This window comes from Oncorhynchus clarkii, chromosome 5, assembly GCF_045791955.1.
Source record: "Oncorhynchus clarkii lewisi isolate Uvic-CL-2024 chromosome 5, UVic_Ocla_1.0, whole genome shotgun sequence".
Taxonomy (NCBI): Eukaryota; Metazoa; Chordata; class Actinopteri; order Salmoniformes; family Salmonidae; genus Oncorhynchus; species Oncorhynchus clarkii.
The window spans coordinates 93,592,174-93,609,274 of record NC_092151.1 but is presented as its reverse complement, the minus strand read 5'-3'; the positions used below and the strand labels follow the sequence as shown (position 1 = coordinate 93,609,274).

Here is a 17,101-nt window from a genome sequence, read left to right as displayed (position 1 = left end):
TTGACAAATGCAGTGAGTTGCAATGAACTCTGGTGTTGTAAACGCCTCCATCTGTACGTTCCTCTTATTTATTAAAGGGAATGATTTATCCGCTACAACTCAATAATATGCCCATAATTGACAGGTCAAAGCACAAGAAACCTAAAGAAATAAGAAAGCACGAGGAAAGGGAGTATCATCAATTCATATGAACTCTGATACATTGATTAAAGTATCTGGCTCAAAACAAGAGCATTTAGGGTTAATCTATCCTGGGATTAGTGTACAGAATAAATACTATAGCCTGTTAGAGTAAATACAGTAGCCTGCTAGAGTAAATACTGTAGCCTGTTAGAATAAATACTGTAGCCTGTTAGAGTAAATACTGTAGCCTGCTAGAGTAAATACTGTAGCCTGTTAGAGTAAATACTGTAGCCTGTTAGAGTAAATACTGTAGCCTGTTAGAGTAAATACTGTAGCCTGTTAGAGTAAATTCTGTAGCCTGTTAGAGTAAATACTGTAGCCTGCTACAGAGTAAATACTGTAGCCTGCTACAGAGTAAATACTGTAGCCTGCTACAGAGTAAATTCTGTAGCCTGTTAGAGTAAATACAGTAGCCTGCTACAGAGTAAATACTGTAGCCTGCTACAGAGTAAATACTGTAGCCTGTTAGAGTAAATACTGTAGCCTGCTACAGAGTAAATTCTGTAGCCTGTTAGAGTAAATACAGTAGCCTGCTACAGAGTAAATACTGTAGCCTGCTACAGAGTAAATACTGTAGCCTGCTACAGAGTAAATACTGTAGCCTGTTAGAGTAAATACAGTAGCCTGCTACAGAGTAAATACTGTAGCCTGTTAGAGTAAATACTGTAGCCTGCTACAGAGTAAATACTGTAGCAGGCTACAGTGTAAATACAGTAGCCTGCTACAGAGTAAATACTGTAGCCTGCTACAGAGTAAATACTGTAGCCTGCTACAGAGTAAATACTGTAGCCTGTTAGAGTAAATACTGTAGCCTGCTACAGAGTAAATACTGTAGCCTGTTAGAGTAAATACTGTAGCCTGCTACAGAGTAAATACTGTAGCCTGTTACAGAGTAAATACTGTAGCCTGTTACAGAGTAAATACTGTAGCCTGCTACAGAGTAAATACTGTAGCCTGCTACAGAGTAAATACTGTAGCTTGTTACAGAGTAAATACTGTAGCCTGCTACAGAGTAAATTCTGTAGCCTGTTACAGAGTAAATGCTGTAGCCTGTTAGAGTAAATACTGTAGCCTGTTAGAGTAAATACTGTAGCCTGTTACAGAGTAAATACTGTAGCCTGCTACAGAGTAAATACTGTAGCATGTTACAGAGTAAATACTGTAGCATGTTGCAAGGGTGGGACTGGATGGGGGGACTGGATGGTGTTCAGACATTGATGGGAGGGGTTGAGGGTAGCTGAAGGATGGGACTGGATGGTGTTCAGAGATAGATGGGAGGGGTTGAGGGTAGCTGAAGGATGGGACTGGATGGTGTTCAGAGATAGATGGGAGGGGTTGAGGGTAGCTGAAGGATGAGACTGGATGGTGGTCAGAGATAGATGGGAGAGGTTGATGGTAGCTGAAGGATGGGACTGGATGGTGTTCAGAGATAGATATGAGGGGTTGAGGGTAGCTGAAGGATGGGACTGGATGGTGGTCAGAGATAGATGGGAGGGGTTGTGGGTAGCTGAAGGATGAGACTGGATGGTGGTCAGAGATAGATGGGAGAGGTTGATGGTAGCTGAAGGATGGGACTGGATGGTGTTCAGAGATAGATGGGAGGGGTTGGGGGTAGCTGAAGGATGGGATTGGATGGTGTTGGGAGATGGGAGGGGTTGATGGTAGCTGAAGGATGGGACTGGATGGTGGTCAGAGATAGATGGGAGGGGTTGAGGGTAGCTGAAGGATGGGACTGGATGGTGGTCAGAGATAGATGGGAGGGGTTGGGGGTAGCTGAAGGATGGGACTGGATGGTGTTCAGAGATAGATGGGAGGGGTTGAGGGTAGCTGAAGGATGGGACTGGATGGTGTTCAGAGATAGATGGGAGGGGTTGGGGGTAGGCAAAGGCGGGGACTAAAAACAAACATAATGTAATATATACTGTCTGTAAAATATAAATAAACTCAGCAAAAAAAGAAACGTCCCTTTTTCAGTTCCCTGTTCCCTGTGTTCTGCCATGGACAGCGAAGTGCCCGGATCTCAATCCCATTGAGCACGTCTGGGACCTGTTGGATCGGAGGGTGAGGGCTAGGGCCATTCCCCCCAGAAATGTCTGGGAACTTGCAGGTGCCTTGGTGGAAGAGTGGGGTAACATCTCACAGCAAGAACTGAGCAAATCTGGTGCAGTCCATGAGGAGGAGATGCACTGCAGTACTTAATGCAGCTGGTGGCCACACCAGATACTGACTGCTACTTTTGGTTTTGACCCCACTTTGTTCAGGGACACATTATTCAATTTCTGTTAGTCACATGTCTGTGATACTTGTTCAGTTTATGTCTCAGTTATTAAATTTTGTTATGTTCATACAAATATTTACACATGTTGAGTTTGCGGAAAATAAATGCAGTTGACAGTGAGAGGACGTTTCTTTTTTTTCTGAGTTAAGTATTTACAGTTGAAGTCGAAAGATTACATCCACTTAGGTTGGAGTCAATTAAACTCGTTTTTCAACCACTCCACAAATGTCTTGTTAACAAATTATAGTTTTGGCAAGTTGGAGGTGTACCTGTGGATGTTTTTCAAGGCCTACCTTCAAACTCAGTGCCTCTTTGCTTGACATCATGGGAAAATCAAAAGAAATCAGCCAAGATCTTAGAAAAAAAATTGTAGACCTCCACAAGTCTGGGTCATCCTTGGGAGCAATTTCCAAATGCCTGAAGGTACCACATTCATCTGTACAAACAATAGTACACAAGAATAAACCCCATGGGACCACGCTGCCGTCATACCCCTCAGTTTTGCCTCCTAGAGATGAACGTACTTGGTTATTACTGCATTGTCGGAACTAGAAGCACAAGCATTTCGCTACACTCGCATTAACATCTGCTAACCATGTGTATGTGAAAAATAAAATTAGATTTGATTTGACTTTGGTGTGAGAAGTGCAAATCAATCCCACAACAAAAGCAAAGGAGCTTGTGAAGATGCTGGAGGAAACGGGTACAAAAGTATCTATATCCACAGTAAAACGAGTCCTATATCGACATAAACTGAAAGGCCGCTCAGCAAGGAAGAAGCCACTGCTCTAAAACCGCCATAAAAAAGCCAGACTATGGTTAGCAACTGCACATGAGGACAAAGATCGTACTTTTTGGAGAAATGTCCTCTGGTCTGATGAAACTAAAATGGAACTGTTTGGCCATAATGACCATCATTATATTTGGAGGAAAAAAGGGGAGGCTTGCAAGCCGAAGAACACCATCCCAATCATGAAGCACGGGGGTGGCAGCATCATGTTGTGGGGGTGCTTTGCTGCAGGAGGGACTGGTGCACTTCACAAAATAGATGGCGTCATGAGGTAGGAAAATTATGTGGATATATTGAAGCAACATCTCAAGACATCAGTCAGGAAGTTAAAGCTTGGTCGCAAATGGGTCTTCCAAATGGACAATGACCCCAAGCATACTTCCAAAGTTGTGGCAAAATGGTTTAATTACAACAAAGTCAAGGTATTGGAGTGGCCATCACAAAGCCCTGACCTCAAGCCTTTAGAAAATTTGTGGGCAGATCTGAAAAAGCGTGTGTGAACAAGGAGGCCTACAAACCTGACTCAGTTACACCAGCTCTGTCAGGAGGAATGGGCCAAAATTCACCCAATTTATTGTTGGAAGCTTGTGGAAGGCTACCCGAAACGTTTGACCCAAGTTAAACAATTTAAAGGCAATGCTACCAAGTACTAATTCAGTGTATGTAAACTTCTGACCCACTGGGAATGTGATGAACGAAATAAAAGCTGAAATATATCTACTATTATTCTGACATTTCACATTCTTAAAATAAAGTGGTGATCCTAAATTACCAAAGGCAGGGAATTTTTACTAGGTTTAAATGTCAGGAATTGTGAACAACTGAGTTTAAATGTATTTGGCTAAGGTGTAGGTAAACTTCCGACTTCTAATGTATAAGCTGTAAGAAGAAGCCGAATTGTTGTTTTCCATTAGTTCATACCAATTGTGCAAGTTCTCCCACTTAAAAAGATGAGAGAGGCCTGTAATTTTCATCATAGGTACACTTCAACTATTTTTAATGAATTTATTTGAAAATTATGGTGGAAAATAAGTATTTGGTCAATAACAAAAGTTTATCTCAATACTTTGTTATAAACCCTTTGTTGGCAATGACAGAGGTCAAACGTTTTCTGTAAGTCTCCACAAGGTTTTCACACACTGTTGCTGGTATTTTGGCCCATTCCTCCATGCAGATCTCCTCTAGAGCAGTGATGTTTTGGGGCTGTTGCTGGGCAACACGGACTTTCAACTCCCTCCAAATCTTTTCTATGGGGTTGAGATCTGGAGACTGGCTAGGCCACTCCAGGACCTTGAAATGCTTCTTACGAAGCCACTCCTTTGTTACCCGGGCGGTGTGTTTGGGATCATTGTCATGCTGAAAGACCCAGCCACGTTTCATCTTCAATGCCCTTGCTGATGGAAGGAGGTTTTCACTGAAAATCTCACGATACATGGCCCCATTCATTCTTTCCTTTACACGGATCAGTCGTCATGGTCCCTTTGCAGAAAAACAGCCCCAAAGCATGATGTTTCCACCCCCATGCTTCACAGTAAGTATGGTGTTCTTTGGATGCAACTCAGCATTCTTTGTCCTCCAAACACGACGAGTTGAGTTTTTACCAAAAAGTTATATTTTGGTTTCATCTGACCATATGACATTCTCCCAATCTTCTTCTGATCATCCAAATGCTCTCTAGCAAACTTCAGACGGGCCTGGACATGTACTGGCTTAAGCAGGGGGACACGTCTGGCACTGCAGGATTTGAGTCCCTGGCGGCATAGTGTGTTACTGATGGTAGGCTTTGTTACTTTGGTCCCAGCTCTATGCAGGTCATTCACTAGGTCCCTCCGTGTGGTTCTGGGATTTTTGCACCGTTCTTGTGATCATTTTGATCCCACGGGGTGAGATCTTGCATGGAGCCTCAGATCGAGGGAGATTATCAGTGGTCTTGTACGTCTTCCATTTCCTAATAATTGCTCCCACAGTTGATTTCTTCAAACCAAGCTGCTTACCTATTGCAGATTCAGTCTTCCCAGCCTGGTGGAGGTCTATAATTTTGTTTCTGGTGTCCTTTGACAGCTCTTTGGTCTTGGCCATAGTGGAGTTTGGAGTGTGACTGTTTGAGGTTGTGGACAGGTGTCTTTTATACTGATAACAAGTTCAAACAGGTGTCATTAATACAGGTAACGAGTGGAGGACAAAGGAGCCTCTTAAAGAAGAAGTTACAGGTCTGTGAGAGCCAGAAATCTTGCTTGTTTGTAGGTGACCAAATACTTACTTTCCACCATAATTTGCAAAAACATTCCTTAAAAATCCTACAATGTGATTTTCTGGATTTTTTTCTCATTTTGTCTGTCATAGTTGAAGTGTACCTATGATGAAAATTACAGGCCTCTCTCATCTTTTTAAGTGGGAGAACTTGCACAATTGGTGGCTGACTAAATACTTTTTTGCCCCACTGTATATGGGGGATTAGAAATTATGCAGACAATTACATCGATTGAAGCCACAATCTATCTATATTATTAAAGCTGATCTACCCCCTAAAAAATAACATATCTCTGACAAAATGCTGACTATTAAGTGGATTGGACAAGAGTTTGTTGGAGATAATTAAAGTTTTTCAGGGATAAGTACAATTAATATTAGCAGCACAGATGCAGTTCTGTTCAGGAAGTGGGAAGGACGCGACACACACAGCTCAGCCAACAGCCTGGCAGACAGGCTCCGCCCCAGCTCCGCCTACACCAGCTGGTTGACAGACAGGCTCCGCCCCAGCTCCGCCTACACCAGCTGGTTGACAGACAGGCTCCACCCCAGCTCCGCCTACATCAGCTGGTTGGTAGACAGGCTCCGCCCCAGCTCAGCCAACACCAGCTGGTTGGCAGACAGGCTCCGCCCCAGCTCTGCCTACACCAGCTGTTTGACAGACAGGCTCCGCCCCAGCTCCGCCTCCAATTATACATCTCATGCCAGTCGAATCTCTTGCTTCACCGTAGCTAACCAGCTACCCTGGTTAACCGTTTACCTCTTTTTTGGTAAGTCTTAATCAAAAGTAAACACCTCACACACATGGTTACGGGCTTAAAAAAAAAAGACGTTGAAATGTATTAAATTTTGAGTTTGCATCACAATATTACACATTATATACATTCCAGAAGACTGAAATATAACAACACATTTGACATAGAAACCCCATATTTTCGGTGGTTTTAAAAATACATGTTTATTAATTATGAAAAATATAAATAACATTCCACCCATAATGCCACTAGAGGGCGATGTGGTCGTTTGACTGCAGGAAAGGGCTACGAAACACAAGCTGAAAACACAAGCTGCTTACCAAATTAAAAACAATTGCAGCATTAAGTTCAATAGTAAATCAACAGTCTACAACAGCTACAGAATGTATTTCTCTGCCTGGAGTATAGAAAGGTTTTTTGAATTTGTAGTCTCGTTCAACCCTCGTACTTTCCCCAATTGCATTTCAGAGCCAGGTTCTGTAGCCAAAGTACTAGCCAAGTCTCCCTCTTTCCCTAGAGGAAAAAATTAATAAAAAAATGACTTGATTTGTCCGTTGAAAAGATATGACCCATAATACCGGCGCATAGTTTGTTTCTTTCTATCGTGCGTTGGCGGGCCACATTTAACAATCATAAAGCATATCGCCGGCAGTTATAAAACTAGGCAACTCGCGGACGGGACCGTTAAACATTTGTTTAGGCTACACCTTGTTCAGTGGTACCTCCAATAGCTAGCTATAGCTAACAACCTGGGGGCGAGTACAGCAGGACACAACGTTTCAGAACGTTCAGGTAGAAATATGCTATGTAGAACAAACACGCCTCTGTGACATGTTGAATAAGGAACGATGTCGGCTCTGTTCGTTACGTTTCTATCTGCAACGGTCGAGAACGTTTTGCTTGTTTTGTGAACTGCTGTGAACTGCTGACTGCTCATATCTTGCAGCTGATTATTGACACGTCAACCAGGATAATGGGGCGGGGCCATTTTTTGACAGTTGTGGTTTTGGTCATCAGTGTCGGCGGCGGTCTCGTCGTCAAAACTAAGACCGTCGCAGAAACAAAGACGGTTCTGCCGAGTTATTGTAGGAAGGAAAGAGAGGAATGGAGAGGGTCTGTGTCTGCACATGTACTCTCACTACTGGTGTCCCCCAGGGCTCGGTTCTAGGCCCTCTCCTCATCTCTCTTTACACCAAAACCTGGGGCGAGTTCAGCAGGACACAACGTTTTAGAACGTCATATCCTCACATGGTCTCTCCTATCATTGCTATGTGGATGACAATTAACTACTTTTCTCCTTCTGACACCCAGGCGGCGACACGCATCTCTGAGTGCCTGGCAGATATCTCAGTTTGGATGTCGGCCCACCACCTCAAGCTCAACCTCGACAAGACGGAGCTGCTCTTCCTCCTAGAGAAGGCCTGCCCGCTCCAAGACCTCTCCGTCACTGTTGACAACTCCACGCTGTCCCAGAATGCAAAGAACCTTGTAGTGCCCCTGGACAACATGCCATCAAACCCCTTGCAACTTATCAGCTCTCAGGGCTGGGCGTCTCTAGCAACTTATCCAGAACACTGCAGCCCGCTCGGTCATTATCTCCCGCTCGTTCATTACCTCCCGCTCGCTCATTATCTCCCGCTCGGTCATTACCTCCCGCTCGGTCATTACCTCCCGCTCGGTCATTACCTCCCGCTCGGTCATTACCTCCCGCTCGGTCATTACCTCCCGCTCTATTTCTGGACATCAGTGTGGCTGAAGCGACTGTGGAACGTTGATAACAATGTCAATGACGCGACCAAGAGATGGAGGTGCAACCCATACGACTTTGGCAATACTTTGTGTCATCATCTGGTGATTCTCTCTCTCTCTGTCTCTCTGTCTCTGTCTCTCTCTCTCTCTCTGTCTCTGTCTCTCTCTCTCTCTCTGTCTCTATCTGTCTCTGTCTCTCTGTCTCTCTCTCTCTCTCTCTCTCTGTCTCTCTGTGTCTCTCTCTCTCTTTCTCTCTCTCTGTCTCGGTCTCTCTCTCTGTCTCTCTCTGTCTCTCTCTCTCTGTCTCTCTCTGTCTCTCTCTCTCTCTGTCTCTCTCTCTCTCATTAGGAATTTACATGGCCAGATAATGGTTAAATATTCGTATATATATGTTTGTCATATTTCTGCTGTTGGGAAGAGAATAGGATGTTAAGCAGAACAAAATAACGTTAGGACAAGTTCTGTATGTTTGTGCACATGGAAGTCAGTGATTAATGTTTACTGTAGGTTAACGAGGCAATACAAATGTGATGTGACTAGAATGGCTCACTGTTTTCATCATTTTGACAATAACTAGACTAAATCATTATATAAAATGAAGAGAATATGTGACTTAAGACTTAATAATATTTTTTTTGACAAAATGACTAAGAATAGACTATATCTAAAAAAAACACACAAAAAAAAACCTGGTGAGACCAGATGTGACATCCGTCCCATTCATTAAGATAAAGACCCCCCACCCCCCCACCCCAGGGTAGGATGGGTAATGAACTATATTATGTCAAACAGACCAAACAAAGGGAGGAAAAGACATTTCCCTAATATTTGTTGCTACAATGACAACTGAAGAGGTACAAGGTACACTATTCCGCCCCGGGCAAACATGCAGCACTGAAACATCCAGGTGTGGCTAACATAACTGTGTGACGTCATTAGCATTTAGAATAAACTTCTATCGTTTTTTTTTATTTAAAAAAAGAAACATAACAGACTGCTCTAGTAACATGGTGAGGATCTGTAGCCTTAGGCAACTACAGTGTGTATTATGTCTAGAGGAATGTAGGTTCACAATCTCATGGTACAAGGCAGGCTATATATCCACTGAAGACACGTGTATTTTCATTAGCCATGTTGATCATTTAGACATACAAAACAAGGTTGACGATGAAATGAAGCATGTACCAGTACCCAGAATGAGTAGTGAAGGAGATGGGTGATCAAGCTTCCTGGTTGCTCAGTGTCACCTGAGCAGCTCTGTATGGTATCAAACGTTGCTATTACCAAATCAGAGATATTTTATGTGCTGGAGAAGATACCCCCAAAAACACTCTTCTAAATGAAGAGGGGTGGTTATGTGTTTAATCAAAATGTCTCCAATAATAAGTGACAGTAACATGAAGGATAAATAACACCAAACAACATACCTTTATATTGCTAAACACAGATGTTGGTTTCTTCATATCTTTGACACAAATCTCCTTCTGCTGTGAAGAGTAAAAGGGTATCCAGAGAGAGAGACAGAGAGACAGAGAGAGAGAGAGAGAGTTCAGTCCAGTCCAGGGCAGAAGAACTCAGCAGCAGTGACTTTCTCTATGTCGAAGAGGTAATAGCTGTCCCACAGTGTTCTACTCTGGTGAGTGTGTCAATGAGCTTTTATGGCTCACAGTGATGTAACGGGGGGGGCAACTCAGCCCACAACTCCACGCGCGCATTGTTTTGAACGTAATGATGAAAAGACCATATTTGGCACACATGACCTGTTTTTACAGGCGGCAGCGTGGGGATTGTTTTTATTCAACAATAAGAAATGTCTGATGTAATTGTTTGGAGAAATATTTAATACATAATTATAAACAAACAGAGTCAATGTTTTAATATGTATAGTTCAGTTTAAACTTTTTTTTAAAATTGACAATCCAACAAAAGTTCCTGCTTTTTGTTTTTCTACATTTACAGTTCAGCATTTAAAAAAAAAAGTTTGACAGTAGGTTATTTTATAGCCGTTGACACTCATCTTGCCTGTTGCGGATCTGACACACAGGCTAGGGGGGAAAAGTCTGAGTCTACCGCTGACAGACAAGTATCACCGATCTGCTACATTTTTTACCTCCTGTCATCAATGTGAATGACGAATTAGGGAAGTTACTCTTCTGATACTTAGCCGTGAATGTGAGACAGACGCAGGAACACACACCCTCCTCTCCTCACACCCTCCCTCACACCCTCGCTCCCTCCCTCACACCCTCCCTCCCTCCTTGACACACATCCAACAGGAGGTAATAGGTGTTCTGCTGATAAATCACACAAGTCTTTCAAAAAGGTGTCATTATTCCATCAAAGCCGGTTCAAGACTTAGCAGCTGAACACACAGTGGGAACCATGAAAGATCAACCCAGGAAAGGAAGGGCAAGCATAAATAGACTACAATAAATCAACACCACAACACATTTTGTCAACGTACGCTGGGAGGTTGACAAGCATTCACATGACCTCGGCTGACCCATTGTTAGTGATGATGCTAATGGTATTACTACAGAAATCAGCCCTGGCATTACTAAATGCACCGGCCCATTTTCTTCCTCGAGGATGCCATTATTACCCAGATAATGATCCCAGGGTAGATAGGCCCAGTTGGCTAAAAATGGATCAGCTCCTCGTTTTTTTTTGGTGGTGGCGGTGGGTTGGGTCATCCCATCTAGTACACCTGGACATTTTTGAAAAGTTACTGGAATTTTTAAGCCCGAATTCTAACCAATCAAACAGCTGTTTGGGTATTGTGGCATCAACCATTCATAAACAACTGCAGAAGCAGGAGGAAATTCAACCAATGTATTTTTTACTACAGTGGTGGGGATGTTCTAGGAATGGGTTTCAAAACTGCAAATAAAAGTTAAGACCATCAATGCAAAAGGCTTAGAGAGCATCTGGAAAACTGAAGAGGACATTGTTCTGCAAGTAAAGTCCTACAACATTTTCACATTGAGCCCCTCTGAACAACCAAACCCCTTTTTTTTATTAGTGTACATCCCAAATGGCACCCTATTCCCCATGTAGTGCACTACATTTAACCAGGGCCCCATAGGGGACAGGATGCCATTTGGGACCAACACTAAAAACATTAGATCAGTGTCTTGTTTAGCATCTCAGGCTTTGTCAACCTGGTTTCCTCCACAAATTAGATTTCAGATAAGTTTCCATTACGCCATGTTGAAACAGTGTAGCACATGTCTTGGTTAGTGACTTGATCCTCAGGCGGGTGAATCAAAACATGGGTCTTTGTTCCCCTGCTGTATAACACACAATGTCAACATTGATCCATACGGGGGAGGCATCCCAAATAGCACTCTGTTTCTTGTATAGTGCACTACTGTTGACCAGGGCCCCAGAGGTAAAAAATGGGGCACCATTTCAGACCCACACAGAGTAGTAAAATCATAACTCCACAAAAGGATCTATGGTTTAAACTAATGCTGGGCAGAACATGCTCATCTTGTAGTGACATTCTTGGATAATGAGTGTTCTATAGGTAACACATAGCCTGCAGGTATAATGAAGTAATAAGGTCCGGGGGGGGGGGGGGGGCGATATACCACGGCTAAGGGTTGTTCTTAGACACGACGCAAGGCAGAGTATAGTGGCCGTATTCCACAAATCCTGGAGGTGCCTCAATGCTATTATAAACTAGTTAGTAATTAGAGCATTAAAAATAAATGGTTTAGTCATACCTGTGGTATACGGTGTGATATACCAAGGCTGACAGCCAATCAGCATTCAGGGCTCGAACCCAAGCCAGTTTATAATGCTTAAAAACTGGTTAGAAGTATGTATGAGCCTTTATAAACCCTAAATGTTATGTCTCTGTGCCCCCAGTAATACCTCCACAGCCCAAGTTGTGGTTATCAATTACTGTGACTATAATTCAGATTGGTTCTTGGCAGTACAACTGTGAAAGCACTGCTATGCTACTGTACAATATAGCTTTGATGTTCAGGAAACTCCTAAGCACAGTGAGGATCCTGCCAATCAGGCTCTGCACATGTCTTCCTCCTGCACTTCAAACAAACAGGCAAACATGAGGACTTTGTCCCAAATGGGACCAGAAATCAGCCTTGGCATTTCTAAATGCACCGGCCCACTTTCTTCCTCGAGGACGCCATTATTATGGACTTTGTCCCAAATGGCGTCCTATCACATTAACTGTAAAAGTCGGGAGTTTACCTACACTTTAGCCAAATACATTTTAACTCAGTTTTTCACAATTCTTGACTTTTAATCCTAGTAAAAATTCCCTGTTTTAGGTCAGTTAGGATCACCACTTTATTTTAAGAATGTGAAATGTTAGGATAATAGTAGAGAGAATTAGCTTTTTTTCAGCTTTTATTTCTTTCATCACATTCCCAGTGGGTCAGAAGTTTACATAAACAATGCTACCAACTACTAATTGAGTTGTTTGACTTGGGTCAAATGTTTCAGGTAGCCTTCCATAAGCTTCCCACAATAAGTTGGGTGAATTTTGGCCCATTCCTCCTGACAGAGCTGGTGTAACTGAGTCAGGTTTGTAGGCCTCCTTGCTCGCACACATTTTCTATTGGATTGAGGTCAGGGCTTTGTGATGGCCACTCCAATACCTTGACTTTTTAAGACATTTTGCCACAACTTTGGAAGTATGCTTGGGGTCATTGTCCATTTAGAAGACCCATTTGCAACCAAGCTTTAACTTCCTGACTGATGTCTTGAGATGTTGCTTCAATATATCCACATAATTTTCCTTCCTCATGATGCCATCTATTTTGTGAAGTGCACCAGTCCCTCCTGCAGCAAAGCACCCCCACAACATGATGCTGCCACCCCCGGGCTGTTCTTCGGCTTGCAAGCCTCCCCCTTTTTCCTCCAAACATAACAATGGTCATTATGACCAAACAGTTATATCAGACCAGAGGACATTTTTTTCCAGAAAGTACAATCTTTGTCCTCATGTGCAGTTAGAAACCGTAGTCTGGTGTGGATATAGATACTTTTGTACCTGTTTTCTCTAGCATCTTCACAAGGTCCTTTGTTGTTGTTCTGGGATTGATTTGCACTTTTCGCACCAAAGTTCGTTCATCTCTAGGAGACAGAACACATCTCCTTCCTGAGCGGTATGACGGCAGCGTGGTTCCATGGTGTTTATACTTGCGTACGATTGTTTGTACAGATGAACGTGTAGTGTATGTAAACTTCTGACCCACTGGAATTGTGATACAGTGAATTATAAGTGAAATAATTTGTCTGTAAACAATTACTGGGAAAAATGACTTGTGTCAGACACAAAGTAGATGTCCTAACCCACTTGCTAAAACTACAGTTTAACAAGAAATTTGTGAAGTGTTATAAGTTATAATGACTCCAACCTAAGTGTATGTAAACTATCGGCTTCAACTGGATATAGTGCAACTATTGTTGACCAGAGCCTTATGGGTCCAAAGTAGTGTAAAGGGAATATGGGGCATTAGTCTTTTAAACAGAACAGGTGAAATATATATATATATATATATATATATATATATATATATATATATATATATATATATATATATATATATACACACACACACATATATATACACACATATAAAAACAGACCACACAAATCAGAACAAATTAGTTTAATTTTGTTGTTGTGTATGAATTCAGTTTACAGATGGGAACACAAATTCAACATGCAGTGATCCCTGTAGACATCCTACAGGTCTACGACGAGGCCATGTTGGTAGCTCTGGTCCACGTGCTGCTTGGTGAAGGCTCAGCGTGAGCAAGCAGCACGTAGCGCCTCGGGACCAGAGCTAGCCATGTCGTCGTCAGATTGGCACGTAATTCTGTTTTCACAGTGGATAAGTGTTCTAGTATAAATTCATACTTTGTCATTGTCAAAACAACGTGTGTGGTTGGTAGCTGGGTTTTGTTCTGACACAGAACAGTCAAAAGTTAAAAAAAAACACAAGAATATTATTCATGACGACAACCCTGTTAGATAAATATCTGGGGGAAATGACTGATAGTGAACTTGATCGTTGCGATTTTCAAAAAGGGGTACAACGGGTAGCTTCCCCAATGATTGGAAACAACTCAGAAACCAATCATTTCCCATCTGGGTATGTAGTGTACTGTAACAGGCCTATATCATCCAGTCTGGTGCACACTACTGGGTAAATGGATGCTGAGGAGATCATGGGATGTGGGCGACAACAACAACGTCCCCGGCTATGCTAACGCTCCATTGGCTCCTAAGGAAAAAGGAAAACTAACGTGTGACACAATGTTCAATAGGTCCTTCAGTAGAGATCTGTTGAACTAGAGACATTCCACATGTCATTGTCCAATATAACGTCCAGCAGAGCTGCTTAGGCCTTTGCCCCCCCCCCCCCCAAGAGGCCTCTTGTACAAACCTTTAGTTTATCGTACCATGACAGAGTGAACCAGCATGTCTTTAAGTACACAGAAGAAGCCCCATCTGCGGCCCAAATTCCCTACGTAGTGTACTAGGTGAAGATGTGAATTCCCCACTACTATACATGAAGCCACTGGTCTACTGTGGACTCATCCGCTCACTGGTCTACTGTGGACTCATCCGCTCACTGGTCTACTGTGGACTCATCCGCTCACTGGTCTACTGTGGACTCATCCGCTCACTGAAAACCACAGATCTACAACAATAAATGTACATCTCTTTTCTTAGATAAAAAACAGGAAAAAATGTCTTTACAAACAAGTCCTCAACGTGTAATTGTTAGGAAAATGGTGGCATCAGCTTGTTGGCACATATACGCTTCTTAGGTTCTTCCAAAAGAGGTCACGTCCTTGTGGGTCCACGTTTCATAGTGAGGGTATAGGTCTGTTCAGGAAGCTTGTGAGGTATGCTGGGAAATATGACGACCTCAGAGTATCCATTTGAAGCAAAAATTATAGAAACCTCACTCTGAAAATAAATTCTCATAATAATGAAAGTCTTCTTTCGTTTCTACAAGGCATAAAGGTTTGTAAATGTATTCCTCGTTGTGATTAGTGCTGTCCAGTAACTCCTGGGCCTGCTGGTCCGTCGGGCCTGGTCCGTACAGAAGCCTGGGGCTAGATCTTACACGTATGCCCCCAACGCTGCATGAAACTCAGTCAGACACTGGACCAGCTGCTGGAACTTAGGCCTCTCCTCTGGATCCAGGGCCCAGCAACAGGCCATCACTGCAAACCTACAGACAGACAGAGAATTAGCTGGGTCAGCGAGTGAACCTTCACAAGCCATTTAGGCTCTCATATTGCAACGTGTACCTTGACTCAAACCCCATAAGGACGGCCAAATATGCTCTAAATAGCACAGCATGTACAGAAAAAAAAGTCCCATTCCCATGTCCCGAGGCTATTCAGCACTTGGGTCATCAGAGAAACCAACATCACTATAGCACACTATCAGTCCTGCATCCCTCCATGTCGCCTTCAGTCTTCCCCTTCCTACGCCTTCTATTTGGTGGACACTTTCCAATTCAACAGTCTTTCTGAAGGAAACGTGTGCAGCAGCTCCCCCCAACAACAATCTGATTAGCTTTTCCTCGACTTCCTGTCGGCGGCCGCTCATCCAACTGTAAATCATGGAGTGTTGAAGTGATGAACGTCCCAAATGGCACCCTATTCCCTATATAGTGCACTACTTTAGACCAGGACCCTATGGCACCCTATTCCCTACATAGTGCACTACTTTAGACCATGACCCTATGGCACCCTATTCCCTATATAGTGCACTACTTTAGACCAGGACCCTATGGCACCCTATTCCCTATATAGTGCACTACTTTAGACCAGGACCCTATGGCACCCTATTCCCTATATAGTGCACTACTTCAGACCAGGACTCTATGGCACCCTATTCCCTATATAGTGCACTACTTTAGACCAGGACCCTATGGCACCCTATTCCCTATATAGTGCACTACTTCAGACCAGGACTCTATGGCACCCCTTTTGAACAGAGCCCATCTAGTCTTGTAGTGGACATAGGTTCTTTCCTCAATTCCTTGCATTCTCATCTACGTCTAAAAATGAAATGCATTGGTGGAAAAGGTCAGAGGGAAGGGACCTTGGTCAAAAGTGCACTATATAGGGAGTAGGGTGCCATTTGGGATTCTGAAACAGAAGCCCGTTATGTCTCTTTGTGATTCCTGGCCAGCTCATTCACAGCAGTAGAAAGTCACGCTCCAGCTCCCTGACAGGCTCAGGATGTGGATAAGACTCAGTCTGTAATGAATGACGGTGAGAGACAGCCGCCTAGCCGCCACCGCCTAGCATTTTAATATTTGTAGCTACTTTAAGTAAATACCTTGTAGTAAACTAAATCCAATCGAGAATCTGTGGAATCTGTGGAAAGAACTGAAAACTGCTGTTCACAAATGCTCTCCATCCAACCTCACTGAGCTCGAGCTGTTTTGCAAGGAGGAATGGGAAAAAATGTCAGTCTCTCGATGTGCAAAACTGATAGAGACATACCCCAAGCGACTTACAGCTGTAATCGCAGCAAAAGGTGGCGCTACAAAGTATTAACTTAAGGGGGCTGAATAATTTTGCACGCCCAATTTTTCAGTTTTTGATTTGTTAAAAAAGTTTGAAATATCCAATAAATGTCGTTCCACTTCATGATTGTGTCCCACTTGTTGTTGATTCTTCACAAAAAAATACAGTTTTATACCTTTATGTTTGAAGCCTGAAATGTGGCAAAAGGTCGCAAAGTTCAAGGGGGCCGAATACTTTCGCAAGGCACTGTATATATATACCTACCTACCTACCTACCTACCTACAGTGGGGCAAAAAAGTGTTTAATCAGCCACCAATTGTGCAAGTTCTCCCAACTATGACAGACAAAATGAGGGGAAAAAAATCCAGAAAATCACATTGTAGGATTTTTAATGAATTTATTTGCAAATGATGGTGGAAAATAAGTATTTGGTCACCTACAAACAAGCAAGATTTCTGGCTCTCACAGACCTGTAACTTCTTTAAGAGGCTCCTCTGTCCTCCACTCGTTACCTGTATTAATGGCACCTGTTTGAACTTGTTATCAGTATAAAAGAC

At 42.9% G+C, this 17,101-nt stretch overlaps 2 protein-coding genes across 5 annotated transcripts in view; both read right to left on the bottom strand.

Moving 5' to 3' along the window:
• The window catches only part of LOC139409578 (solute carrier organic anion transporter family member 2A1-like), a 56,966-nt gene extending 47,331 nt beyond the window's left edge, over positions 1–9,635 (bottom strand). Inside the window, exon 1 of the mRNA XM_071154942.1 lies at positions 9,433–9,635. Within this exon, the coding sequence (XP_071011043.1) occupies positions 9,433–9,468 (36 nt within the window). The 5' untranslated portion in view covers positions 9,469–9,635. The remainder of the gene's footprint in view (positions 1–9,432) is intronic.
• Positions 9,636–13,638: 4,003 nt separating this feature from the next.
• The window catches only part of LOC139409576 (tyrosine-protein kinase RYK-like), a 102,411-nt gene continuing 98,948 nt past the window's right edge, over positions 13,639–17,101 (bottom strand). For all 4 annotated transcript variants that reach the window (XM_071154941.1, XM_071154939.1, XM_071154938.1 and 1 more), the window contains one exon: positions 13,639–15,231. In XM_071154941.1, coding sequence (XP_071011042.1) covers positions 15,120–15,231 — 112 coding nt within the window. In that variant the 3' untranslated portion in view covers positions 13,639–15,119. The remainder of the gene's footprint in view (positions 15,232–17,101) is intronic.